The following is a 27,832-nucleotide window of genomic DNA, read 5'->3' as shown; positions in this document are numbered from 1 at the left end:
AATGTTGCTGTACAAGTGTGGCCAGCTAAATATCGTCTTGTGAATTAGGGTGTAAGTCTCTTAGTTCATGGCTTCTTTACAGGAACTGGAATGCTTTGCCTTTTAAATCCTAAGTCCTGCTGTACCAGAAGCTACACAATCTCAGGAAACACAATCCATGTATATTTTGTGGTTTACTTTTAAAGAATCAAGTAATATAGGAAGGTTAGCCAAAATATTTGGCTGCTGCTTTGACATTTTATATTGGAAAATAATAATCTTTTAGATTTTCCATATTTTACTTGCTAAGGATTAGTAGAATTTCACAATTTGTGTTTGCAAGTTCACTACATGTTAAGTTCACTGACAGCCTCGCTTACAATCTAGTGAAGCCACACCAGTTGGCACCTTAGTTGGTCCATGGAGTTAATGAGATGAGTCTGATACACATGTGGAGCTTCTCTATAGAGAGCACTAGGTGGAAAACTCCACACACACCCAGGACCAAGTCAGAGTGAAAACAAGGGAACCTGTTAATTGTATGGAAAGTCCTGTCCACAATCCAGTGAAACCAACATAATTGGCTCTAACTGATCATCATCCAAGTGTGAAGCTTATTAATTTGGAGTGAAAACTTTTTTATAATCAAGAAGCTCAGTTCTATCAGCATCTGCAGCTGTGCAGCAAAATGGTTACTTATACCTTGCCTAAACTTAGCAAGGGAGGCAAAGGTACGGGTTGCTGCATAAGGCTGTCCCTTCCCTGGTTACCTTGCTTAGGGATGGGGATTCAATTTATGGTGCAATTCTATGGGGAGTTACTCCAGTCTAATTTCATTGAAATCAATGGACTTAGACTGGAGAAATTCTCCATAGGAGAGCACTGTTAGTGTAGTTGCAAAAGCAAACACACAAAATTATGTTACACTGAGACAGACTGTTGGTTTATTTAGTTTCATACCATCGACTCTGACTGGCAACAGCTGCCTAGATTTTCAGGGAGGCAAAGGTCTTTCCTAGTACCTGACATTCTTTAATTGAAGATGCTGGAGACTGAACCTGGGGCCTTCTGAATGTAAAGCAGGTGCTCTGGTACTGAGCCATAGCCACTCCCAGTTACCTTTGTACTCTAAGGTTCATTAACCCAGTCCTAGGCTCACCAGTACCAGAGCACCAAGTCATTAGGAGCATTACACTGGATCCCGTTAAGTTAAATCTAAATGTGTTTCAGCGGAGAAGTTGGCAAAAGGTGGCCCATGGGCCTGTGGCAGACTGTCAGTCCCTGCTATCTTCCACACACTGTGGCTCAGAACATTGTCACAAAGCCATACACATGAAAGCTTTTCTTCAAAATGGCAAGAACATAAAATTGTACATTGCACTTTTGTCTAAAGACTCTTGGCAATGCCATTTCAACAAATCTCAGGTTTCAGCCCTATTGTGGGGTGAAAATTACAGCTTCAGGGAGGAGGAAATCTGTTCTGAGGAACTGCAAGTTAATGGTAGCAAAGCGCTTTGAGAGACTAGCAAATTTCCGAAATACTGTTACTTCAGGGAAGTAACATAAGGTGGAGCCATTAGCGACGACAACCATCAACATCAATGTTTGCATTTGGTTTATTCATACAGGAACAATAATAGCAATGGCATGTACAGTGCAGTATTAAAAGGCAGATTAAAATTACATGCACCAAAGTAACAGGCTTTCAAATAAGAAGAATGTGCAACTGAAAAATCAGAGCACGTGCTCATGAAAATTAATAACATCACTGAGTTAGAAAAGTGACAGTGTAGATTGTTACGAAAAAGAAAGAGAAATCCTGCTGCCTGGAACATGATGTTCTTTTGCATGTCATGGCTATTGTGCCATCTTTAAAATGTCTCACTTGTTATGTACAAAAGATAATGTAATCAGCTGCTCCAGTTATACAGTAGGTTCAACATCTTGCCTCTTTTGTGTGAAAATCTTTTGGGAAGGAGGCAGTGCTTGCCGAACACTTTGTAATTGCTCTCCATTAAGTAATAATTTACATGATATTACAGCTGTCATAGAATGCTAAGACAATTCTATCCCCCCTGCCCCGCCTTCTCTTCTCCTAGGATCTTTTCAACAACTCTTGCCTAAAAAAGGATCACATTTTGTAAATGTGTTCTTGCCAAAAGAGGAGAGAGAACTGGAATGGTGGAGAAGTAGAAAGGGTCTCATCAGTGCAGGACAGCTGCATGCTGATAAAAACTAGCTAAGAAATCTCATTGACAAAGTTTTGCCTTTCCTTCTGCAAGTAGGAAAAAAGTTTCAAAGGAGTAAAGCCTTGGAGTAAGGTGTGACATAGTAGACAAGACACAATGCACAGGGAAGTAATAATTTGCCCACTTTTAGTTTTTGAAATCTTTTCTCTATCATTGGAGGGGGGCATTTTCCAAAAATAAATAGCTCATGGATTGCTTCTTCCTTTCAGCCAAAGTGGCACATATAAATAGCTAACTGTCCCCCAATCTACGAGTGTTGCTAGAGGGAGGGTTAGGCTGTTCAGCGACCTGTTGCCTTATATTGTTAGATAATTAGTCCATAGCCCAATACTAAGGAGTTTCATATTTCCAGTGAAAGGATCTCCGCTCATAAGATTGGGAAACAATTTTCAATGAGATCTTAGAAAGCCATTGCCATTCTCTCCAGGATAGTAGTGCTCCCACTTGCTACAGACCAATATCATGTCTCTCTTCATCATTGCCAAATAAATGATATAGTAGGTAAAAGCTCTGCCAAATTCTTAAACTTTATATTTATAATTATTTATATTTATAAAGAATTATGTTTATAAAGAACCTTATATTTATAATTATTTTTTTAAAAAACTTTATAATTATAATTCCCTTATATTTTTCTGGAGAGGGGAGGGCACCAAGCCGTCTGTATTTTGAAGTGGCTAGATTCATATAGATGCTACTCTCACATTGGCAAAAGCATACTCATGCTGCAGAAGGGAGGTTTCTTCATATCATAAATATCTATGCATTGGAACAGTTGGTTATGGAGCTGACTAAAGGGGTAGATACCCTGAGCTTGGTTCTGAGTAGAACTTGAGACCCGGTGCAAGATGTAGATGTTGCACTGACGTGGGGCAATGACCACAGTGCTAATAAGCTTAACATTTAAATACCCCGCTCTCGCCAAGAATCTGGGTAGATTACTAAAACATTAAGGCAAACAATAAGTGTTTATTCAAATACAAGAGGAGCAGGAAACCAGCCAGAGGCAATTTAACTATTGGATAACAAAGGAGCGAAATAACTGTTTAAGGAAGGCAGGTAGAGAAACTAAATGAATTCTTTGTGTCTGTTTTCACTGTGGAGAATGTGGGACAGATACATGTGCCAGAGATGTTTTTGAGTAGGTTCTGAAGAACTGAGCTGAATAAAGGTGACAAGAGATGAAGTTTTGAGACTGATGGGTAAATTTAAAACTACTAAGTCTCCAGGTTCAGATGGCATGCAACTGAGGTTTCTTCAAGAATTGAATATGAAATTACTGATTCTTTAACCAGTATCATAGATGCAGAGGAGTTAGCCGTGTTAGTCTTAAAGGTGCTACTGGACTCTTTTTGATTTTTTTAACCAGTATGTATCTTGTTACCAAAATGCCATTATGACCACCACCATACCCAACAGGAGTGAGTGGGAAAGGTAGGGTTTGCTGCAGACTTGTGGATCCAGAGGAGATCTGGGACATTACAGGCCAGTTAGCTTAGTGCATGCCACATAAATAGTAGAAACTGTTATGAAAAATAGATTAAGCATAGAAGCACATTCTGTAGAAGGATAGTCCTGCCTAACCAACCTTTTGAATTTCTTTGAGAGGGTTAATGAGCATGTGGATAAGGGTGATCCAATTCCAGGTTTTGGCTATCACATACCAAGCCTTGTAGCCTTGGTCCCTCATATCTACAGGATTGCCTCTCCCCTATGCCCCACCACAGCAACTTTCCTCATCTAAACAGAAGCTTCTGCGAGTGCTGCCCTGCAAATGGGCAAAACCAATAGCTCCTGTACACACACATTCTCTGTAGTGGACTCCACCTTACAGAATGGCCTGCCTAAAGAGGTCAGGAAAGCTCCCATTCTCATGCTTTTCGACAAACTGTACAAAACTGAATTATTCAGGAGAGCTTTCTTACACAGGTAATAGAGCTGGGCTATAAGGAAATGGTTCAGAAAGATGTATTGGTACAGGGATAGAGCATGTAGACTATACTAGGGTGTGTGATTTGGTACTCCTGAGCTAAATATATTCTCAAATAATATCTGAGTGAAATATAATACTCAAATAACATAGTTGAATAATACCAGTATTATTCAACTATATTTGGCATATCCAGATAAATCCAGATATATTTGGATGTATACTGAATACTGGATTCCCAAATGAACCCAGATTATTTAGGTTTATCTGGGAATTGCCACACTGGCCATTTTAAACTAGCTGGCTGCTGGCTTCTCCCTTGTTTTTTCCTGAGCTTTTCCCCTCAGGAAGCAGTGGGGAGGGTAAGGCAGGAGGGAGGGGAGTGTTGTGTTATTGAGTGTAGCACAGTTCAGCAAGGCTGATGCTGAAAGTACAAATAGTACAAGTGGACCAGAATGAGTGAGAGGAGAGGAGTCCAACAGGACTCTGGGGGAAAGGCAAAGCAGAAGAGTAGCAGGGCAGAGGGGAAGGGGAGGGCTGTAGCATCGCTCACCTGTATGGAGGCCTGTCCCAGCACAGCTGCCTTCCACCTGCCCAGCCTCTGACCTGGCTGGTGACAGCAAGAGGCCTTGCAAAGATGTCTTTGCTGAGGCGGTGCAGGAGCACCACCCCCAATGGTGCCTGAGGCAGTAGTTGGCACTGGACAGGGGCCTGCTCCTGAAGCTCCCGTTTCTCCAGCTTTTGAGGTCCTTGAGCTCACCCCAGGGACTCAGAGGATGCTGAAGGAACAGAAGCACAGAATTGCCATTGGTGAGCCTTCCTGGTTTTCTCTGAGACCAGCAACACATCTTTGAGAGAGAGGCAGGAGGAGAGGGTGGAGGTGGCAGAAGAGGAAGAGATGGAAGAAACGACCCCAGGATGCTGCCATCTCAACTCCTTCACTCTCAACCATCTCTTTCTGCCTCCCCTAGACATAGTGTGTCTGCCTCACAGGAGGTGGCTCCTGGGGTGTCTGCAGCTGTAGGACAGTGTGGGTTCTCCTACACCTCTTCCATCTGGAATCACTTTCAGAAGATGGAGGACCTCTGTTATGCACAACGCCAGCAGTGTAGGTACTGGATAAGTAGGTTCTGTCTGGTTTCTGTGAATAACACTGGTTCTGTGAGGCTTGCAACACTGTCCTGTGCTTCCATTTGGGTCTGCTGAGACTCTCTGGTGTAACATTAGGTCTGCAGGGATTCTCTGGTTTGACATTGTTTATGTTGGACTTTCTTGGTTTATCTTGCATTGGGACTGGGCCTTTGGCCAGAGGTTGCTTTGTGTGTTTGGTCAGGGTTTTTTTGTCTGAAAGCCAGATTGGTATTCCCCCCTCCCCAATAAGAAATAATGGAGAGTGGTAGGGCAGCTTGTTCAGGGGCCCATGGAATTAGACCCCTGGGTCCAATTGTCTTAAAATTTGGCGAGTCTGTAGTGAACAGGAAGGACTAGGTTTCCTAAAATTTTGGTGGAGTTTGCTTAAAAAACTGCCCCCCCCCAGTCCCCTGGATAGGATCCCACATAGGGAATAATTGAGCCTAATGTATTCAGATTCCTGAATAAAACCCGGATATGAATACTAAATTGGTAATTTTGGACTCTAACATCTGGAATACCAAATACATATGGCTTCTGAATACCCAGAACTGAATATTATTGATTTGTGTATGTGTGCGTGTGCGCACACATGCGCTTGTGCACCCCTGTACTACTATGTATCATCTGTTGCTGTAAATATGATCCTACTGGATAGTTCTGTATTTGTTTAATATGTCATATCAATCTGCTTATGCTGTGTTTGAGCATTTTTTTTCCAGCAATGTACTGGATTTCTGTGTGTTTTTTAATTCCAGCATTCTTTTTGAGCTCTGTATCATATTTTTGCTTGTTTTCAAATCTCTGCTCTCCTAACCCTATTACATTGATTATTGACTGTCCCAGCCATTGATTGCATTGAAATATTCTATTATAACCTGCTTTGAGTCTCAGTGAGAAAGGCAGACTATAAATACCATAAATGAATGAATGAATCCAATATACATTATATACTTAGATGTGAACCATCTTTTGACAAGGTCGCGCAAAACTCGCGCGAGACAACGCGATATTTCGCGTTTTCCGCGCGATGACGCGCGACAACGCGCAACGTTTCGGATTGCAGAGGGCCGTCTGGAATCGGCCAATGTCTTTTACTAACAACTCCTGAGTAAAAAGAACAAATATAGGTAAGAGGGCAATTTTTCTTATGGATTAAAACTAGCTAAACACCTGGAAGCAGAAAGCAGGACAGTTCTTGTAACAGAGAGGAATAAGTGGGGTCCCACAGTGATCAGTCCTGGGACCAATGCTATTTATTCTGTTCATAGATGATTTGGAATTGGGAGTGAGTACCACTGTGGATAAATTTGCAAGTGATATCCAGCTTACTCAGGATGGTGAAAACCAAAGTGGATAATGCAGAGTGTGACTGACTGCCTCAGGTCAGAAAGAGCTCCCAAAGGATCTTTCCACACTGGGGAAGTGGTGATGACATGGCAACTGATGCTGACCAGTTACACTGATGAGGTCTGAACTGATACTGACTGAAAGGAGAAAAGCCTTTGCATTTTACTGACTGGGTCAGAAATGCTGGGTCAGTGTGCAGCAGCTGGAAAAAGGCAGAAATGGTTTTAGTGATTCTGGGGCTCTGGGCAAAAGTCCAGGATTCGCCCCAGAATGAGTGCCATCTCACCGTCAGTCTCCCTGCTGGGGCCAAGCAAGGGGCAGCCCTCACCACATCTGAGATGGGCCGAAGCCACCACTGCTACCAAAAAACAGCTGTCTGAGCCCCAGGTGGGGCAGGAGCTTACTTTTCTTCTTCTTTCCCCCTTTAATTTGTGGGGTTGGGGCTGTAGGCAGTTGCCCCCGCCCCAGGGTAGGGCCAGGCCAACTGCCCCTGTTGCCCATTGGCTAAAACCTTCTCTGGAAAAAGGCCAGCTCCATGCTAGGAGTTATTAAGAAAGGGACTGAAAATAAAACAGCCAATGTGGAAATTTTTAAAAGACTTTGTAGAGATGGAGAAAGTGCAGAAAAGGGCAACTCAGGGCCAAGCTACAAGTGACGAATGAACTTGAACAGCAAATGGATTGAGTGGAGGGCAAGTGAACAGGGAGAAATACACTTGCCGTTCAAGTGTCATTTGTCTCTTGTAGCTTGGCCCTCAGATAATTAAACGTTTGGAGCACCTTTCATACAAGGAAAGGCTATAGAGTCTAAAAAGTTTCAATTCAGTGGAAAAAGTTTGTCTATGTTTTGCAGGCCAGGATTATGTTAATAACGGAAAGCAAGAAAAATGTAATTACTTAGGATAGGTTATTAGTAAAGTATCTGCATATTTGACTACAAGAAAGGGGGATCTGATTTTTCATCTCAGTTTTTTACAGGGATGTGTTTTGTTATGTTTTTATTCTACCATGTAAATTATTTCATTTTGGGTATTTCAGTGGCACATCCCTCTCTTCTACAACTGCAAAGATTCAGTTCTGTTCCCATTGTTTTGAGGGGGTGGGGAGAAACTACTTGCCTAATGAGAACAATTTCAAGGCCACAATGATGATGGAAAATTGGTACATCTTGAAACAATTTCAGACAGGAAGATTGTACTGCTTAGCAGTTTACTGCAGCAACCTGTTTTAACACTGGACCATAAGGATATTTGGGGGGGGCTGGGTAGTCTTTTGGAGGCTCATTCCCGGCTAATACCATGGACAAGACTGAATACAGCATTGCCATATAAATGACAAAAATTGTCTATGATTAAGCCCTCTCAAATGTAACACATTCATTTAAACAGGAGAACAATGCTGGATAAAATAGACTAGGGATGTGATTATTGTTAGCAGCAGGATTTCTTCTGTTTATTGTGCTTTCATTTTTTCTTGAGTCTTCTTGTCCAGAAGCTATGAATATATGAGATAAATGAGATATATGTACTGTGGAACAAAACCTTGTTACTCTCTCCATCCCTACTCTTTTTTTCATGAAAGAAGAAACATGTGCCCATTCTCTATATCCATTTTTGTATTGCCGGATCATGTCTCTGATGAGAATATTTCAGTTGAAGAGTTTTTTATTTATGTCAAGCATAAAGTGAGCTATTATATAGTAACAAAATCTCTATAAAACATGGCACAGAAATAAATCAACCCAGTGATTCAACCAACCATAACAACACTAACCACATGGAGACTTGGGGCAAACACTTGTTGGCAAATCAAGCGTTCATTTCTAATCTTAATAACCTTTGGTACATACTCTATTTATTGTCCTGAGATCTTTTCAGTTTCTGGACAGAATTACACATCCATGATTGAAATATACTGTATTTTCCAACTTGGCAGACTTCCCCTCCCATTCCTTAATATAACACATATTCAAACTTGTGTTTTACAATGGCTTATGGATCTGTCTCTCCCCCATCCCATTATTATCATGGGTAGCCAGTTTTTTGCCATAAGGCACCTGACCAAATAGTCACTGTGGTTTTCCATTTCAAACAATTTTGCCTGATTAGTTAGATGACAATTTGTGTGATCTACAAGAAAGCACAAAGAACAACCTGGATGGAATCCTGATGGAAGGCTGCTTCATGGCTTGGCAGCCATAGTAATTCTAAGAAAATCACTGATACAAAAGATCATCTTATGAATAAGTGAATATAAACATCAAAAGTATTACTCTTGGTTAATTTGCCTATACGTATATATTCTAGTTAATTCACATGAGGGACATAATACTGACTTTTGTTTATTATTGTTTAATTAGTACATTTTTTTCCTTTCCTCCTTCCAAGAGAATCAAAGCTCATAAGAATAAACTCCCCACCTCTATTTTACCCTCATAACAACTCAGTGAGATCGGCTGAGAGAGAGGGACTGGTCCAGGGTCACCCAGCAAGCTTCAGTGAAGGGGGATTTGAACTTGCATCTCTGAGGTCCTAACTGCGACACCTGCCCCCCTCCTCAAGAAGAATGCGGTATATCTTCCACTTTAACAAACTGACTTTGTGGCCAGAGAGCTAGCACATCCTTGCAGTTCCATCTTTAAAATAGCTCCCAAGAAACAACAAATAGGTTTGTTTGGTGAAGTAAATCCAACAAAGCCCAAGAAATGCAAAACAGGTTTCAGTGTTGTCTGTGCAATTGTATTGATTTGTTTGCATCCAGACATTTGCAAGTAGAAACATAAACAGTTCAGCTTGCACGAGATGTGCAACACATAGTTCTTTCCTTCTTCTATAGTATAAGGTCCAGATATTGGTTGTATAAGATCTTGCACAAATGAAAATGCAAGTGTGGATAAAATAAGCTTGACTAAGCATAAGCAGCTACTGTGGTCTTTTTCTTGACTTTCTGCTTGTGTTAGAGCTCTTGTGTTAGAGTTCAATGGCGTCGACTGCTGTAATCCTGCATAAGATTGCACTGTACTTGCACAAACAAGTTAGAGCATTTGGGACCTGCTGAAGTTGGAATGACTTATGAAAAGGTACATTTCACAGGTACTAAGTGTGCAAACTACAGATGATGTCAGAAAATCACATGTGAAATAGAATAATTAGGATTACCACAGTTCATCTGGTTCAGTGAGAGACCTCCATCCAGCATCCCTCTTGCACTGCTACTGCTCGCTGGGCCAGCAGGGGGAAATGGGGGAGAAACTAGTGATGCTGATGAACTGACATGACCTGGGGTCACCCCATCAAAGTGACACTCTAACATTCACCCAAAACTGTATGGTTAAACTGGAGCACTGGAAGTGGCACCAGCATCAGCATGCCTTAGGTTGGCAAGCCTAGAAATAGATTCATTTCAGAAGCTATCACTGCCATTCAAAAGATAAACCCTTCATATATTCAGATTCACAGAAAAGAAACTTGTACATCTTAAAACAGTTAAAACACACCACAGAAACAACACTGCAAAATCGGACACCCCTCCTCCAAAACTGCAGGTGAGGATGCAAATTATTTATTCCAGCAAGAGGATCCCAACACATATCCAGCAATTAGCTTAATTGTCCCACAATTCCCTGATGAAAAGCTATCTGTAAGTAATATTTATGTATGCTTTGCAGCAGTCCCCTGATGAAGAGCTAATTGCTCAAAATGCATTGAAATAAAAAAAATCTAATTGGAATTACAAATTGGAATAAATAATTTGCCTCCTGCACCTGTTAGATTGTGTCGCCCACCCTTTAATCTTCAAAATGAACCCAGCTAAGATGAAAGATTCACACTAGGAAGTGGAAACTGAATCTTTTTCATAGTACTATGCTTTTATGTTAGAAAGGCTAAAGCTCAGTATGAGCTTAGGCTAGCAAGAGAGGCTAAACACAACAAAATTAATGTAAGTATGAACGGTTCTTTTGCCTTTTTGCTTCTCTTCTCCCCCTTCTCCTCTTCCTCAGTTGTTGATTGGTCGGTGAGGATCTGGCCACTCCCATCCTTTGCAGCACCCCTCACATATTCCTGCAATTGTGTGGGACTGCGCAATCATATTTGGGCTGCTTGCTTCTCAGCATCCCGCTTTCCTTTTACTGGAGTTGATTAGTATGCGGATCTAATCACATTCATGCTCCTCATCACCCTGTCCACTTTTCCTGTAATGTTTTTTTGGTTCTCTATAGGACAGTAACGTTTCTGCATTATGAATCTTTGTGCAATTGCAGTAGAAAGTACTGTTAATACAGTACTTCACTTCACCACCCTCTCCTCAGCATTCTCAATTCCTTTTCCACCATTTTTTTCAGTAAAGCGAGGTAAGGGTCGAAAGGTTGCTTCTCCGTTGGCTTCCTTCCTCCCGGGTATGCATACACCCTCTTATTCTTATCTTTGCTCCGTATTCTCTGCTGGCTTTAAAAGCCATGAAAGGGTTATGGCTGCTTCTCACCCTTTTTTAAAAAACAGGAATGAATTGTAATGTTGCTGTGCTGAAACGTTACTCCATATTCCCTCCTGGCTTTAAAAGGCATGGAAGGGTTCAATGGCTGCTTCCCCCTTCCTCCCTCAGTGGTATGAGCACCAGGGCTCATTTGGAGGGGGAACGCACCAGAACGCCATTCTGGCGGTTCCCCCAAGTCAGGTGGCCCCGCTCACCTGACTTTAGGACCGTTTAAGCCTTGATTGAGGCCAAAATGGCCCGCATTGGGGCCAAAACAGCCCGGTTTGGGTCCATGCCATGTGGGGGAACCCTCCCCCACCCAGCACAGACCCGATCCCACCCAGCACAGACCCGATCCCAGCTGTTTTGGCCCCGGTACAGGCTGAAATGGGCCCAAAATGGCCATTTTAGGCCATTTTGGTCCCATTTCCCCTGGGATCAGAGCCAGAACAGCTGGAATTGGATTGGTGTCAGGCGGGGGAACCCTCCCCTGCCTGCCACTGACCTGGTTCAGACTGTTTCAGCCCTGATCCTGACCCAAACGGAGACCAAATGGCCATTTTTGGCAGTTTGGGGCCCATTTCAGCCAGGATCAGGACTGAAACAGGCAGGACTGGGTCGGTGGCAGGCAGGGGATCCCTCTCCTGCCCAGCACTGACCTGATCTGGGTCGTTTGGGGCCCGATCCAGGCTAAAACATGCACAAAATGGCCATTTTTAGCCATTTTGGGTGTGTTTCAGCCTGATTGGGGCCAAAACAGCCCTGATCGGGCCACAGCCGGGTGGGGGAACACTCCTCCATCTGGCAGCAGCCAAATCCCGGACATTTTGTCCTGATCAAGGAGTGTGGCATATGCTAATGAGTTATGCTAATGAGTTCCTGCTGCTCTTTTTCTACAAAATTACCCCTGATGAGCACACTCATACTTTTTTTTTTCAAAGCTAAGAAAGTGTTGTAACATTACTCCTAATTTCTACTGGCTTTAAAAGCCAAGTAAGGGTTAAATGGCTGCTTTTCTCTTTCTGCCAGTGTTGCAAATCAAAGCCATAGCAAGGTAAGGAAGAAGCATTTTAACCCTTTTCTTGCTTGGCTTTTAAAAAAATAAATGAGAGTGGTACATGTTTTCCCCCAGAACTCTGCCACCAATTGCCTCTCCAGTGTGCAGGGGACAGCCCAATCAGCAAAAGGGAGTGGGTAGGAAATGGGTTCCTAAATTGCAATGTTAATATGCATGCTCAAAGTTTTTAAAACAATGTGGCATCTATTGCAAAAGCCCAAAAGCCCGAAACTGCACCAAGGCTTCAAAGCCAGTCTAAAATGACTAATAGCCAGTCTAAAATAAATTGCTTTATTCTACTCTGGTTAGAACTCATTTGGAGTAGTACTGTATTCAGTTTTAGCCACCACAGTTTAAGAAGGATGTTGACAAGCTGAAACATGTCCAAAGGAGGGCAAAAAAGAAGGTGAGGGGTCTGGAGACCCCTACAAGGTTGAAAGAACTGGGTATGTTTAGCCTGGAGAGGAGGCGACTAAGAGCCAAGCTACAAGTGACGCCTGACACAGGTCGGACACTTGTCAGCTTCCCTCAAGTTTTGATGGGAAATGTAGGCATCCTGGTCTTGCAGCTGTAATGGAGAGCCAAGCTGTAAAACCAGGATGCCTACATTTCCCATCAAAACTTGAGGGAAGCTGACAAGTGTCCAACCTGTGTAAGGCATCACTTCTAGTTTGGCTCTCAGAGGTGATATGATAGCCCTCTTCAGGTATTTGAAGGGCTGTCACATGGCAGACGGAGTGGAGTTGTTTACTGTTGCCCCAATGGATTGGACCAGAAACAACTGGTTAAAATTAAAGCAAAAAGGTTTCCAGCTAAACTTTATGAAGACCTTCCTAACATTTAGAGCAGTTCCTCAGTGGAACAGGCTTCCTCGGAAGGTGGCTGGGCTCTCCTTCCTTGGAGGTATTTAGGAAGAGGCTAGATGGCCACTTGACAGTTATGATGATTTGATGACTCAATATGAATGTACATAGATTGGGAGAGGGAGGGCATGAAAGGATAAGCCAGTGTGAGGCTCTTGTGCCCTCTTCTTACGTGTCCAGAGTAATGCCAATGGCCACTTCGGGGTCAGGAAGGAATTTTCCTCCAGGCCATATTGTCTGGGGATCCTGAAGGGTTTTTCCCCCCTTCCTCTGGACATACAGCAGGGATCACTGGGGGAAGTGGAGGGATAGCTGTACATTTTCGGCATTGTGCAGGGGGTTGGACTACACGACCCTTGGAGTCCCTTTCAGCTCTATGTCACTATGTTCTATGACTAGGGGTTAGAAGTTTTGAAAGTTATACAAAAATGCTCTCAAATCCTTTTTCCACCATTGTTTAATACTTTTTTTATATAGTATTGCTGTATGTATAGAATCACTTGAAATTTAAAGTGTTGAGGAAATTCTAATAGTCTTGTTTCCTCTTTTTTTAAAAAGTGTTTTTCGTGTTGTGTAAAAGATAATGAACAGTGTTTTTAAGATAATATCTTTTTCATTTACTCCCACAGCGTGGCATGCATTCCTTCTTATTTCAAAGGAATGCCTGAAATTTTGTGGTATTATGAAAACCCCAATTAGGGATCCACAAGATGTGTTGAAAAACAGTGCCTAAGGTGTTATGGACATTTAATGGCTGACTTCCAGAGGCCTGAAAAATGTTTCTCTTGAAAGGTACATTGAGAATTGAATCATTGCAGACAAACTGGGAAATACCGTTAGAAATAATTCCTCTAACAGTTAATAAAAGTCTTTCTACTGAGGAGGATACAATGTCCTCTGTGTACAGAACAGGATACAGGAGGTGACAAGAGGTCCATGTTTCTTTTCACAGTGCAGATACTTGCTACTAAGTGCAATATTTACTACTATGAGCTGTCTCATTGACCGGAAAGCTATTTCAAGTTCTTGATTAATAGATCTCTTTAACCAGTAGACAACTTTGATTGCTAAATTATCTATTGATTCATCACTGTGTTTTGTCCAGTGGTAGAGTGTGAGACACTGTTCTTTAAGTGCCTAATTACTTCCCTTCAATACAGCACAGGCTCCAGCTAGGGCTGCCTACTGCAGCCAGCAACCTCTGGGATGAAATGAAGGACAGGGCCTGGTGCACTGGGGTCATACCAGCATGCTTATGTCCTTTCTGGTGAAAATTGGAGCTGACATGCTGGATGCTGTAGCATTTTGCAAACACTCTTGTTTTACCATGGAGTGTTTGCAAAATTCTAGAGAACCCACCACTGCCACATCACGGCCATTTCCACACACGTTGAATAATGCACTTTCGTAATCCTTTAGAAGTGGGTTTTTTGTTCCACACATGGAAAATCAGTTTCAAATGTTCACTAAAGACTCGTATTGAAAGTGGATTATCCAACGTGTGTGGAAGCAGCCCACGTCTGGTTTTCACCAGAAGAGACGTAAGCATCCTGGTGTAAAGCTGGCACAGTTCCTCCTCCCTGCTTCCTCTTGCCAGTGCCTGAGGAACTTGCAGACAGTGAAGCAGAAAACCAGGAGGCCTGGTATCCCTGGCTGTAGTGATCGGTTCAAAGTGAAAGGAGTAGCCATGATAAGTTGATCAAGATAGGTTCACAGGATGAAGATGGGTTCATTCCCTCAGCTCAGCACCTGCAATGGACTTGGGATAAGGTCACCCCTTACTCTTTGTATTAATTTCATTAGCGGAAACCAAATGAAGGGACTTGGCAGTGTATGCTGGCAAAGCTATTATTGCACCAACTAATAGCCTAACTAGACATTTCAAACTGCACAAGTTCACCATAGAAATAAGTTTCGAGTGACAACTTCTGAGTAAATGCACATCACAGCCTGATTTGGATCAGCACCACTCCTTGGGAGAAGGATGGATTCCTTCCTTCTTCCCTGTGCTGTTTTTGAGGGCTGAAACAGCCCAGGGGCTACAGGGGAAAGCTTTATTTGTTCTGTGGGGAGCCAGCACATGCACTGAATGACTAAATGTAGTGGCTCCCCACGGAACAAATAATGCTCCTCCCTGTGCCCCTTGGGCTCTTTCCTTTGCCAAAAACAGCACAGGGGAGAAGCTGGGAATGTCTGCTTCTTGTACAACCTGGAAATCTCCTGGATTTACAACCAAACTCCGGTACAGAGATCACTTCCCCATAAAAAAAATGGCTGCTTTGGAAGGTGGACTCTATGGAATCATACCTTGCTGAGGTCCCTCCCCTTCCCAAATCCCACTTTCCTCAAGTTCTATCCCTAAATCTCCAGTAATTTCCCAACCCATAGTTGGTAACCCTTCTCCATCTCCTCCAAAGTGCTCCTGATCTGAATCAGGCCCTGCTGCACATTTACTCATGAGCTGCCACAAGGAACTAGCAGCTACAGTATAGTTGCAAGTCCCTATGGCAAACTCATGTTGTTTGTCACGTCTAGTTAGGCCCTGAGTCCTCTTTCAAAACGGATGAAGGATTTGGGAGGAAGAGAGAGAGGAGGAGAACCCCCCCACACACACACACTGGTCTCTACTTCCCTCTTTAGCACACCTGAAAATTCCTCATGGGTGCTCAAGTGTATTAAATATGAAATGTCATCTAAAGATATATGTTTTTTGTTGACAGTACATTTTAAGAGTTACCAGTACAATTCCATATTTAAGCCACATAGCTACCATATATAGCGAACACTGTTTTGTAGCAGGGGTTTGTTTGCTTTGAGACAGCTGAAAAATCATTTTTTCTCTTCCTCTTAACAGCTTACACCTTAAGTGAACAAACTGTGCTGGGCTCCACCCCCAGATTTGCTAGCACACAATGGGTTCCACCCATGCACACAGTCCCCATTCTTTCTCTGACCCCTAGTACCAAAATGTTTTATATCAAAGCAAGGCAACTTTGTTTTAGTGCAGACATTTACTATTTCACTGGGATCATTTTTCATATCATTACTGCCTTTGAAAGTCAAATAAATTCACAGTTATTCCATCTCACCTTTTAACACCCAAACCTGTTACCGACATGGGATGGGAAAACCTTAAATACTGGATTCCAAACAGTTCTGGACACACTAAGGCCAAGTGTTCTAGTTTAAATGGATGATTGATCCATGCCAAAATCTTCTTACAATTATTTGCTTGCAATTACACCCAAGTTAAGGGGTAATCTCTATCTTCACAAAAATCAACTCATCTAATTCTATCCCAGAGTAATCTTTGGCATAGGCATTTACAGGTTATCTTCCACCTAGTTAAAATGTTCACTAAAGTATACAAGGCTTATTTTTACATATGAATCTATAGGTCCCATTTTACCATTTCCCCCCAGTGGAATTATAAAGTACAGTGAGAGAAGCTGCCACTGTGATCCTAAATAATGTGGATTTAATTATGGGCTTTATTTCAAGTTCCTGTTAGTTCTGGAAAGGTGCCACTCCAAATCTCTGCTGCATAAAGTTGGCTGTATTATTCTGTCCAGAGAGAGAAAGGGGGCCTGCAGCTGCAAAGAAAACAAGAATATGCCTTCTTGATTCCACTTTCCAGATCCTGATAATTCTGCATAATCACACTATAGATCTGCTGAAGCTTTGGAAGCTATGAACGAGTCAGTGAAGTGCCTGCCTGTTTACTTCCTGTTCAAGCTGCGGAAAATAAAAGATGGCACCAGAACACTGTCGATCTGTACATCTGTGTCACATCAGTAGAGCATGCTTCGAGGAAACTGAGTGGGTCTGTTTCATCTCTAGTCAACTGAACCTTGCAGAATTCTGCTGGCTACATCTTTGGAAAAAGCTTCACAGCACCCTTTATATTTTGGGCAGTAATGTTACAGTATTCCATGGACATTCCCCACTTGGCTTGATAAGTGTGTAATTGGATGCTCTACTGCAAGAACTGTAAACATGATCCATCCTGCACATATTAGGATAATTTTTAAAAATATATTTCAAATGAATAAAATATGCAAAGTACCCTTGGATTAATCAGTTCAGTTCATTTCCAAGTAAACTGGCCTTGCACTGGGAAACATGCTCCAAGGATCCTTCTGTTATCAGGCATATGCTGTCCAATTGTGACTGGATCATGTTAGATAGACCTTCAACACAATATTTTTCATGAGGTGAAGTCTGAATCATGGGTGGCATCTGAGCTTTGTAGCTTAGGTTTCCTTGAACTGCTCCTCTCAGATTTCCACTAATTGATTCTTTATGATTTGTGCTGTTCATGAGGTTGCACATAAACAGTATGCTTTTGCATGGGCTTGTGCTTGTGCCTGTCTGTGTATATAGGGCAGGCTAGCTAAATATAGAGTATACATTTCCCCGTAATTCTACAGTAATTTGACCTTGCCCAAACCATATAATTTCCCAGTGCTGCACAGTAAGCAAAGCCAGACACAAGCACATTTCTGGCTGCATGGTGTCTACAGAAATATTAGTGGAAAGGCTTGTGGGGTCTGTGGGGCAAACTTGGTTGGGAGAAATGAACATTTCATTAGCAATGGGTGTTCTGCACTTTTTGTTATCAGACTTACGGCATATAATTAGGAAACCCTGCTAAGCCCTTCATGCTGCTTTGCCAGCCACACAGCATGCACCTAAAAATAAAGCACCCTTGATCAGGAAAAAAAATAAAGAACCTCATTGTCCCTTTAATCAAATAGAGAACTGAGGTGAACATAAAGTTGAGTTCTAGTCATGAGTATATTTGGCACCTACTTGATAAATCTGGACTTAATTAAATAGTATTTTGCAGCTGCACATTCAAAGAATTTTAAAGCACTCTACAATACTGGGGTTGGATACATATTTTTGTTGCTATGTGACATGATCAAGAATTTAATGTTTTCTGGTCATGCAGAATTTAAAAAAAGGAATATTAATTATCAAAATCAGATGGATTTTCGGCGTGTTGCTGAGGGTAGGCAGGTATCCTCCAGAATCCATAGCTTCTCGTATCTATGAAGAGGGCAGTTAGTCAAGCACTGCTGCCAAGCTACTTCCATTATTTCTTTCAATGATACTTAAAAGCACTGTCCACCAAGCATTGCTGTGATATAACTACCATTTGTTTTAATGGTATTTATGCAGGAGCAGAAGTAGTGTTTGGTGAACAGTATGGTCCATACATTAAAGCTGTGTAATTGCCAACATGTCTGCAACAAACCCATGAAAAACAAATTGTTCATATCAGTTAAATGGAAACTCACAGCATGTTAGCAATCATTGCAGGCTCTTGTTTATATCTAACAACTGATCAAAGGTGTTCACTCACTGATATGATACCTGAATAAATATCAAGTCCCCTCAAATAGATTAGAAATGGAACCTGTATATGCAAGAAAATTAAATGCAAGATAAACTAATTGCTACCAATGCCACTTGTAGTCTTTGATGGGTTTTGATTAGAGATGGGCACAAACAGCAATACGAACCAAAAAAAAGCCATGAACAGCCCAATCAGCTGTTCGCGAACAAGCTGTTCATGAGGCCCCATTCTAAACGAACAGGTGGTTGTTGCAAGCCTCGTTCATTGCTGTTCGTCAAGCCAGACAGTTTGGCACCTGCAATCAATTCCCTTGGCAACCGGAGGCAGGGACTGCCTGAACTCTGTCTGAACTGCTGTTGCCCTGGAAACCCCAATCTAAGCCCAATTTAGCTTGACAGGCAGGTCTTCCTTTCAAGTGTGGAGCTCCAAATTTGTTACAAGGAAGCAAAGAGCAGGGGGGAGGGGGCTCCCAGCTCTGGTTTTGCAGACAGTGAGGGAGTGACAGTTGCTGTTGGCATTTTGAGAGAGAGACAGGGAGAGTGCATTGGAGCTTGAATTTTCTTTGTGTGTGGTAGGATAGGGATCTACCTCTTCAAGTTCCAGGGCTCCTGCCAGGCTCTTGACCAAGCTATTATTTATTACTGGTACCTTTTCTGCTGCCTGCTCAGGTAAGGTTTCTGGGAGTGGTGCAGTAGGGATCTTGATGGCTGGAGGAGAGCCTGCTGGCCCCCACGAACAATGAACAACGAACATGTTCGTGAACAGGTCATGTTTGTCAATGTTCGTTGTTCGTTGTTCATAGATGGCAATGAACAACGAACACCATGCTCTTTTTTTTCTGTTCGTGCCCATGTCTAGAAACTACCAGAAACTCTAACCCAGGGGTGAGAATGGGTAGCTCTAGGAATTGACAGGAACTCTATGGTTGATGCACTGGCACAAAGTCCGGCAGCATTTTTATTTTTCTTCTGGCACAACTCAGAGCAGTAGCAATGAATCATGGAAGATCTCCCACCATAGCAGGAGGTCTGGTAACACTTCCCATCTTACTTCACTGTACTCCATTGCTTTTTCTTCCAGTCTAATTCTGGAATGGGTATAGGTCAAGATGGGTAGCCATGTTCGTCTGTCTGCAGCAGTAGAAAAGAACAAGAGTCTAGTAGCACCTATAAGACTAACAACATTTGGGGTAGGGTATGAGCTTTTGTAGGCCACAGCTCTCTTCTTCAAATACAGCTAGAATGTGAGTCCATCTGTCCTTATATCTTGGAGAGAGATTACAGAAGCCAAATGATAACAGCCAGTGAATGACAATGGCAGGCGTGATTGAATAGGGTGGGGGTAAGCAGAGGGGTAGTGGGTGTTGAGAAATCAGCATTGGTAATGAGACAGGAAGTCCTTATCTTGATTCAGTCCAGGTAGATGCATTGTCTTAAGCTTCATTATTAGTTGTAATTCAGCAGTCTCTCTTTCTAATCTCCCTTTGAAATTCCTCTGCAGGATAACTGTGTGTGTGTGTAAGAAAAATATTTTAAGCAATGCAGTATTGTGAAGAAAGGAGAAGAGATTACTTCATTTGACCAATCCAGCACAATACATTTTTTGGTTAAAAAACAGGCCCCTCTACCCATCAATATACACTAGGGTTGCCAGGGATCACAGGGGCCCAAGTGGGGGTGCAAAGTTGGGGAGGACAGCAAGGCAGTAACCCTCTGTGTGTGTGTGTGTGTGTGTGTGTGTGTGTGTGTGAAGCAGTCCTGCACTCCCCTGTTGCACCAGAAGATGACATCACTTTCCCACACGACAGAGGAACCGCAGGGCATGCTGAAGCCCAGTTCCTCCAAGCTAGGCTTCAGCAACCTGCAGCTCCCCTATCATGCTCATTTTCCAGTGTGACGGAGGAGCCACAGGGCACATTGAAGCCCAGTTTAGTAAAAACCACCCATTTGGAGGCAATTTTTTCTGAACTGGGCTTCAGTGCACCCCGTGGTTCCACAATCTTGCTGGAAAATTATGTCATTTCCCAGCTTGTTGGGAGAGTGCAGGAGCTTCCCCCATACCCCCACCCCTGTCCAGGTCAACAGGGTTGGGGGCAGCAGGTGGAGGTGGGGGGATGGCAAGCCTAATATATACACAAGTTTGAGTACATGTGATTAAATATATGCGGATCCTCCTTTCATTATGTGAACAAGTGAATATTAGATTTGAAGCATGCATGAATGGAAAAGACAAGCACAGATTTGCTTTCATTGCTACTGCAAAGCTTTGTGCTTCCCTCCTTCCAGCACTATATTAAAGACCAACTTTGGGGTGGTCTGTGTATTATCTTCACGCTAATAACAGCATGTGGTATATATGCAGGTGGGCATAAAATGCAGCAACTGTCACCATATTATATTTCCAAAACACTTGGTGGTGGGTACAGCATGGAGACAAGTCAGGGAGAGGAATTTCCTGGCAGCTTCCAGATGACTAGAGTAACATGTACATTGATCTTTTGATTGTCTTCTGGAAAAAGTTTTTATTCCACTTTGTGGGTAGCATGTGTGTTTATTTTAATGGCATATTATACACCCGGGCTTTGGGGGGAGGTAAAGGTTAGGTCAGTAAATAGCCTTTAGGAAAATATTGTTTCTCAGAGCTTCTTCATATGTAATCAGTTTGATCTTTTTTTAAAAAAAAACCCTACAGTTTCAACTGCTCTACAAAAAGCCACAACTCCCTGTATTGACGTATTTGTTGGAAAACTTTCATGCAGTGTTGTTAAAATGTCTACAGGAAAAGGGAGAGGCCACTAAGATGTTTCACTTCCTGATGGCATCTGAAAGTAAAGTACACACTTACGTGTGTTTATCATACACAACAGCATTTGTAGTTACTGTAAGTGTCTCTCCTGTTGTGGAGATAAGAGATTTGCCAAGCTTTAAATATGAAGGGAGGATACAAAGAGTTCTTGATGGTCCCAATGAAGGCAGGGAGTACACAATGACAGTGGCTGCAGTGTGGATAGATCTACCAAATCTTAAAAAGATGAATGACTCGTCTCAAAAGTAAATTTAAAAACAAAGAATGAACTTCTGCTCTATGATTTTGGGTTGAATCTGTCTATATATGTAGTACTTTTATCTTGTCCTCCCTCTAAGGAGCTCACAGCAGCATATGTGATTAGGGGTGTGCAATTCGGTAATCAGATTACCAAAAAAACCCCGAAACATGACTGTTTCAGTTTGTTTTGGTATTACCGAAATGTTTCATGATTACCAAAACGTTTCAGTAATCATGAAACAACAATTACCGAATCGTTTCGGTATTTCGGCTTGTTTCGGTAATGCATTTCAATGGGAAAAAGCCTCCCCCAGGCTTCCCTGAAGCCTGGGGGAGGCATTTTCCCACCTAATCAAGCCAAACTTGGTGGGGACCTTCCTCTAACTCCTCTCTAACAACCCTCCAAGTTTCAGACAGATTAGACTTTGGGGGGCCATGTTATGGCCCCCCAAACCAGGTCCCCCTATCCTCGTCTAAAAAGGGAAAGGTTTTCGCTTGCTGCTGCTAATCTCTTATTTTGTGCTTGCTGCTGCTGATCTTCATTATTTCCTATGGGGAAAAATGAAGAGGAGGCAGGCTTGTCTTGCCAGGGGTGGCATTTTGCATGCAAAATGCCCCCAACCCTCAGGGGCCCTTCTCCCACCTTTCCTCCCACCCCCCACCAAGGCTCAGCCTGCTCTCACTTGGGGGACCTCCCAAAGTAGGTGCTCTCCCCCCCCCTTTCTGGTTTCCAGTGAGCGAGCCGTGACTATGATATATGTGGAGTATGAACTGCTTTGATTTGCTGTCTTTGTAACTGCTTTGAAGAAGGGGAAACGGGACCTCTTGCTAGCTAACCCGTTGCGGTTACAATTTGAATGTTTTTACTACAGTTTATGAATTGATTTCTCATTGACCAGTGATTCTGGCGACATGTATGTGTAATTCTGTGATAAGTGTATTGGTTCTTGTATGAATTTTTGTATAGGCTTTTTAGCCTGATTACAATTGTATCGGCTTTGTGGACATTGGGTATTGGTCTGAATGTTCCCCCCCCCTTTCAGGTGAGGGTGTGATATACGTTCTACCACGGTTGTTTAAGCAGGTTTTGCTTTATTGTCCACTTAGAGTTCATTTTGTGCACTAGTAAAATTTTGTATTTTTTCATAGAACTGTGTCAAGTATTTTCAGTGAGATAATAGTTAGTAGGTGACGGTTATATTGTTCTTTTCGCCATCTGGAAATTGGCAACCCTGTGAAGATCAGTTGTAGAGATGGGCACAAACTGAAATATGAACCAAAATTCGTATGAACCAGGCAGGTTCATGGTTCGTGAACCAGCAGTTTGTCAGATCCCATTTCTGACAAACTGCCACGAACTTTAGGCTGCTTCGTTCGGGTCGTTTTTCAGTTCATCACTGCAAACAGCCTGGCGCCAATCAATCAGTTTTCTAGACAACAGAGGATGGACTTCCTGCAGACCTTCTGTTGACCCAGAAGTGACCTTCTGCTGACCCGGATTTGATTCTGCTGACCCGGAGTGGTGATTTGCTGGCCCAGAAGTGACATTTTCAAGAACCAAAACAAACCAATTCGTGAACTGGAGCAGGTTTGTGAAAGTTCGTGGTTCACAAAACGTGACGAACCACGAACTGCATGGTTTGTTTTTTTCTGGTTCATTCCCATCTCTAATCAGTTGTAATTCCAGGAATATCTCCAGGTCCCACCTGGAGGTTGACCACCTGATGGGCACCCATCACGGGCTAGCAGATGGAGAAGCTTTCCCAGCACCTCAGATATTCTTTATAATGCACCTAAAGCATGGTGGGAGAGTCTCTACCACCCCCCTGCTTAGTCTATGTCCGATTAGCTGGAGGCAGCAGCAACTCCAGCTTGGGCACCAGCAGCCCTATCCTCAGTACCAGCCCTGCTTTGCCCAGAAAGGTAGGTGGGAGAGAGAGGAAGGGAAACCATTAATAGAGTTATAAGCATAACAAAAGAAAATAACGTTTTAAAAAAAATTTAAAAAAACTTTACTTAGGATTGCACTCAAAGGTTAGTAGATCACCATAAAGGCAGGTCAGCACACTAAATGTTCAATACAGAATTTTTACATATTGGCTACCCATTGTACAACAAAATCAAATGCACATACACATTTGAAAAAACCAGATGCTTTTTATATACAAACTTTTGCAATCAAACAGTCCAACACAAAACCCAGTAGGGTGTAATCAGCTTGAGTACAAATAATCAAGAAAACCCAACACAAAGAACCATAACTTAAAGCAAGTGCCATTGTAGTAGTCTTAAAGAGGAAGAGGACAGAATGGAGTTTTGAAAATTATTAGGGATCACAAAGGTACCTGACTGATTTCACGGACCTTCACACTAATGGAAATAAATATATGTCAAGAGTGTCAACATTGGAAAATGTTTGCTAAATTGAGATCTCATGAATACATGATCTCAATCACTAAGATATATTCTCTTTCTACTAATGAAATGTACTGCAATGTTTTTACAGATAAGGATTTTTTAAAAGCTTTGCTATATAGCATTTTTTTGGTAAGAAATATGTACATTAAAACAAAAAAGCACTTCCAAAAAGAGATTTTGATTCTCAAATTCAAGCAATTTATTTTTATTCCCCCCCGCCCCACATGCCCCCCCCCGCCCCACCCTATCCCTGAAGGCTCGGGGCTGCCAAAACATTTAAAAACAAATAATAATAAAAAAGTTTGGGTATAATCTAGCCAGAGCTAAGCACATTTAAATCCCTTTCACTTCAGTGTGAAAATGTAAGCACATTCTTAACTCTTGCACATCGAAATCTAATTGATTCAGAGACTTTAATTTTGGCTGAATTGGGTATTTTAATTTTTTAAAATTTACTATTTTTCCACTCTTTGCTTTCTCAAAATACTTAAACTTGACCTGGAGAAGGGCAGAAGGGCACTAAGATTGCCTCTCCACAAGCCTTTTCCTTTAGGACTTAGGGCATATGATAGTCACAGGCAGCCGTTCTGGGTGCTCCTGAAGAGATTATCCCATATTTTTCAAGAGTGACTGCAATTAGAGAAAGAGAGATACATGGCACAAATGATTTAAAAATTAACATGTAAGCCCACATAGTACTCCTGACTCTTTCAAACATGTTTTTTATTTCAAACATACTCCCAAATTGGTGCCAAAGAGCTTACACATGTGCACATGCTTCATTGATTCAAGACATATATTATGAAATCTGCAAGATTAATAAAGAAAATACATCAGATTTTAAATTGCACAAATTATAACATTTTAAGTTTACCTGATAAACTATTTGGAGCATCTTGGTTTTCTAGGACTCCTCTCTGCTTTGTTCCCTGGAGATCACTTTTTGAGTTCCAAATCAACTTTACCATTTTGAACATCTCCGGCAGCTCCCAAGCTAGGATTCCCGGCTGACAGAAGGGCCAGCGGCCCATGGACAAGGGCATCAGATCCTCATCAGTTCCCCACTGTCTACCCATGTCCAACACGTTGAAAAATCTATTCAACACAGGCATCCTCTAAAGAGAAGGCGTCTGCTACTGGAAAGGAAAACTCCTTAGACTCCAGGAAAAATAAAAACACCACACATCATCGTCCCAGTTTACAGAGATGGTTTCTGAAGGCTTACAACAGCCTTGTTACTCCCAAAGTTCAGCTGACAAAGTCTGTCAGGAAATGCCCTTTCAAAGTTTCCCAGTTGTAACTGCTCTGAAATGGTGCCCTCTCATAGATACATGCAAATTTTGTCCCTCATCTTTTTCCCTCCTCCCCTCTCAGGTTTCCAGTTAAGAACACTTGATCAATCCCAGTTTACAGCTTGAACTAAAAAGAAACACCAAAAAAACCTGGGGAAATATTTCTAAGACCACGAGTCAAATGTAAAGCTATTCTCAACTACAGCTTACAGGAAAGCTTCCGTGATAATCAAAACCGATGATGTGAGCAGCTGCTGGTTTTAAACAGTAGAGCCTTGCCAAGCTATACCCAGAACTTTTTCCGTGGGGAGGGAGTGTGTCTGTGTAAGGGGAGGACCTTGAACAAAGCTGTTGAAATTTACCTTATTCTGGCTAGACTAGTTCTTAAGGTCATTTTGCCCGTTCACTAATGACTGTCAGACAATGAAGATATTAAGGAGATTGTGTTTGAATTTATGTGCCAAGTATTCAACTAAATAACCTCCCCCCTCCCTTCCTCTTCCCAGTTGTTTGGTTCTCAATCTCAGCAAATCTGAAGAGCAGACTATTAATCAAGCCACTTTGTAACCTCATCTGCCCTTCAGCTGGACAGGAAATAACATTGATTCACATTCCAGAATGAACTGTGAATGAAATGAATCAGGAAAGCAGCAAGATCCAGAAGTGGTGTAATATCTAACAAACAGCTCTAGGCTTGTTTTGAATTTTAAATCTCATTTTAAAAAGAAAAATAATCATGAGAGAGAGAGAGAGAGAGAGAGAGAGAGAGAGAGAGAGAGAGAGAGAGAGAGAGAGAGAGAGAGAGAGAGAGAGAGAGAGAGAGATGGTTCCATGACTCAACAAGCAGGAAAAGAAAAAAGAAAATGCTGGAATTCAGCTCTTTCAATTTCATTTATGGATCTGAGTTTTTTGGTCACCTCCTGAGTAAAGTTCATGTGAGGACATCCACTGGACAATCACATCAACCTTCAAAGATAAAAACCAAAGCAGCCCTCTTACAGTTCCATTGACACCTGTGCCATGGCCTGTGTTGCTCTTAAGGAGTTTTCACTAACAGACAGAGTGACAGAAGTTTTGTTAATCGGTATAATTTATTATTTTTACAGTTTTTATCATTTATTTCACTGTTAGTATACCAAGTACCTCATAATTCTGTTCCTCACATTTTTCTTCTTCATTTACTTGTTTATTGTAGATATAACCTCCACACACTCAGACCACCCAAGGGTCCTCCTGTAGCATCATAAATGCTGATGCATTTATTGTGGCACAGGCTTTTGTTGACTACAGCCCATTTCCTCAGATACGTCAGCTAAAGTGGGCTTCAATCCATGATGAAAGTTATGCAGGAAACAGGTCTCCTGGCTGTTTGTTAATTTGAGATTTTTTTTAGACATTTTTGCTGTAGCACTCGAAGTAGTTTATAAATAACAAAAGAAAATTATAAGCTAAGTACATAAGAACCCTGTAGCGCAAATTCAAGAAAAGCTATTCCCTCTCAAGTTCCATTGACTAACATATCCCATTGATCTGAGCTGCAACCTTTATGCTACTTTCTTTCTTTTTTTTGCAAGTTTTAAAATTTTTTTTAATTACTAGTACTACAAAAGGGAAAAAATAGGGACAGGGAGAAGGGGAAGAAACAACACATAACAACACAAACACTACATCTACAAGTAATGCATTCCCTTCATACTGCAATTATTTAACATTAGAACTTTGTAAAATGCTGTTAGATTGGTAGATCTTATAAAATACAAACTACAATCAGGATTAGGTCTTCTTCCCCCCCCGGGTCTCGGTCGCAATTCTCTCTGAACAGCTACAGTCACTGTGCTCGTTCCCTCCTCCCCTCCCCCTTCAGGCTTAAAGTCCTCTTCTTCTTGCTCGAAATCTTGATGTTTACACACAAAGTCCCTTAGCTGATCTTCTGATGTTATCTTGTGAGCTTGATCTTTGTAGCTAAACCAAATACCTTCCGGAAATAACCATTTGTACTTTATTTCACGTTTCCTCAGAAGAGCTGCAAACCTTTTATATTTAAATCTTCTTTTCCGAGCTAAAAATGGAACGTCCTTCAATATCTTAACCTTATTGCCCAGAAAGTCCAAGTCCGCATTATATGAATTATATAGGATGGTGTCCCGGATCTTCTTAGATGAAAAGTCAATAATAATCTCGCGCGGCAGCTGACGCTTCGTTGCATATTTTGAAGAAGCCCAACGGACTTCCAAAATGGCACTTTTTAACTCTTCTTTAGTTGCCTTCGTGGGTATCGCCAAAAGTTCCGACACCAAATCCTTTAAATTCCCATTTTCCTCCTCCTTCACATTCTGGAGACGCAATATTGTCTGACCACGGTCCACTTGCAATCCGATCAGTTGGTTCTCCAACAGCTTTAAGTCTTTGTTTGTTGCCCTCACGAGTACTGCATTTTCCCGAGCAGACTTTTCCGTCCCCCCCCGCTGCTTCCTTAATGGTTTTCACTTCACTCTCAATTAAGCCAACCCTTTGATCAGTTTTGTTTAACTTGTCAACAAAGGGCTTTACTGCTTCGACGACAGACCGCTTTACTAGCTCCTCCAGAGACTCTCCTTTCCCCTGCAAAGCAGCCGAGATAGATTTGCCCATAGTGGGGCTCTGCTTTTTCATCGCCATCTTAGGGGGGGGGCGGAATCCGCCAG

The 27,832-nt window shown here is 42.0% G+C and overlaps 1 protein-coding gene across 3 annotated transcripts in view; it reads right to left on the bottom strand.

Annotated features, from left to right (window-relative positions):
* Positions 1 to 27,832, bottom strand: part of PDE7B (phosphodiesterase 7B) — a 302,170-nt gene that overhangs the window by 90,370 nt on the left and 183,968 nt on the right. Inside the window, exon 1 of one of the 3 annotated variants that reach the window (XM_054981697.1) lies at positions 24,731 to 25,209. The exons of the other annotated variants lie outside the window; for them this stretch is intronic. Coding sequence (XP_054837672.1) covers positions 24,731 to 24,968 — 238 coding nt within the window. The 5' untranslated portion in view covers positions 24,969 to 25,209. Of the gene's footprint in view, positions 1 to 24,730; positions 25,210 to 27,832 lie in introns of those variants that run through there. 3 annotated transcript variants of the gene reach the window in all.

Source organism: Eublepharis macularius, chromosome 1 (genome assembly GCF_028583425.1).
Source record: "Eublepharis macularius isolate TG4126 chromosome 1, MPM_Emac_v1.0, whole genome shotgun sequence".
Classification (NCBI taxonomy): domain Eukaryota; kingdom Metazoa; phylum Chordata; class Lepidosauria; order Squamata; family Eublepharidae; genus Eublepharis; species Eublepharis macularius.
This window is presented reverse-complemented; position numbering and strand designations above follow the sequence as displayed.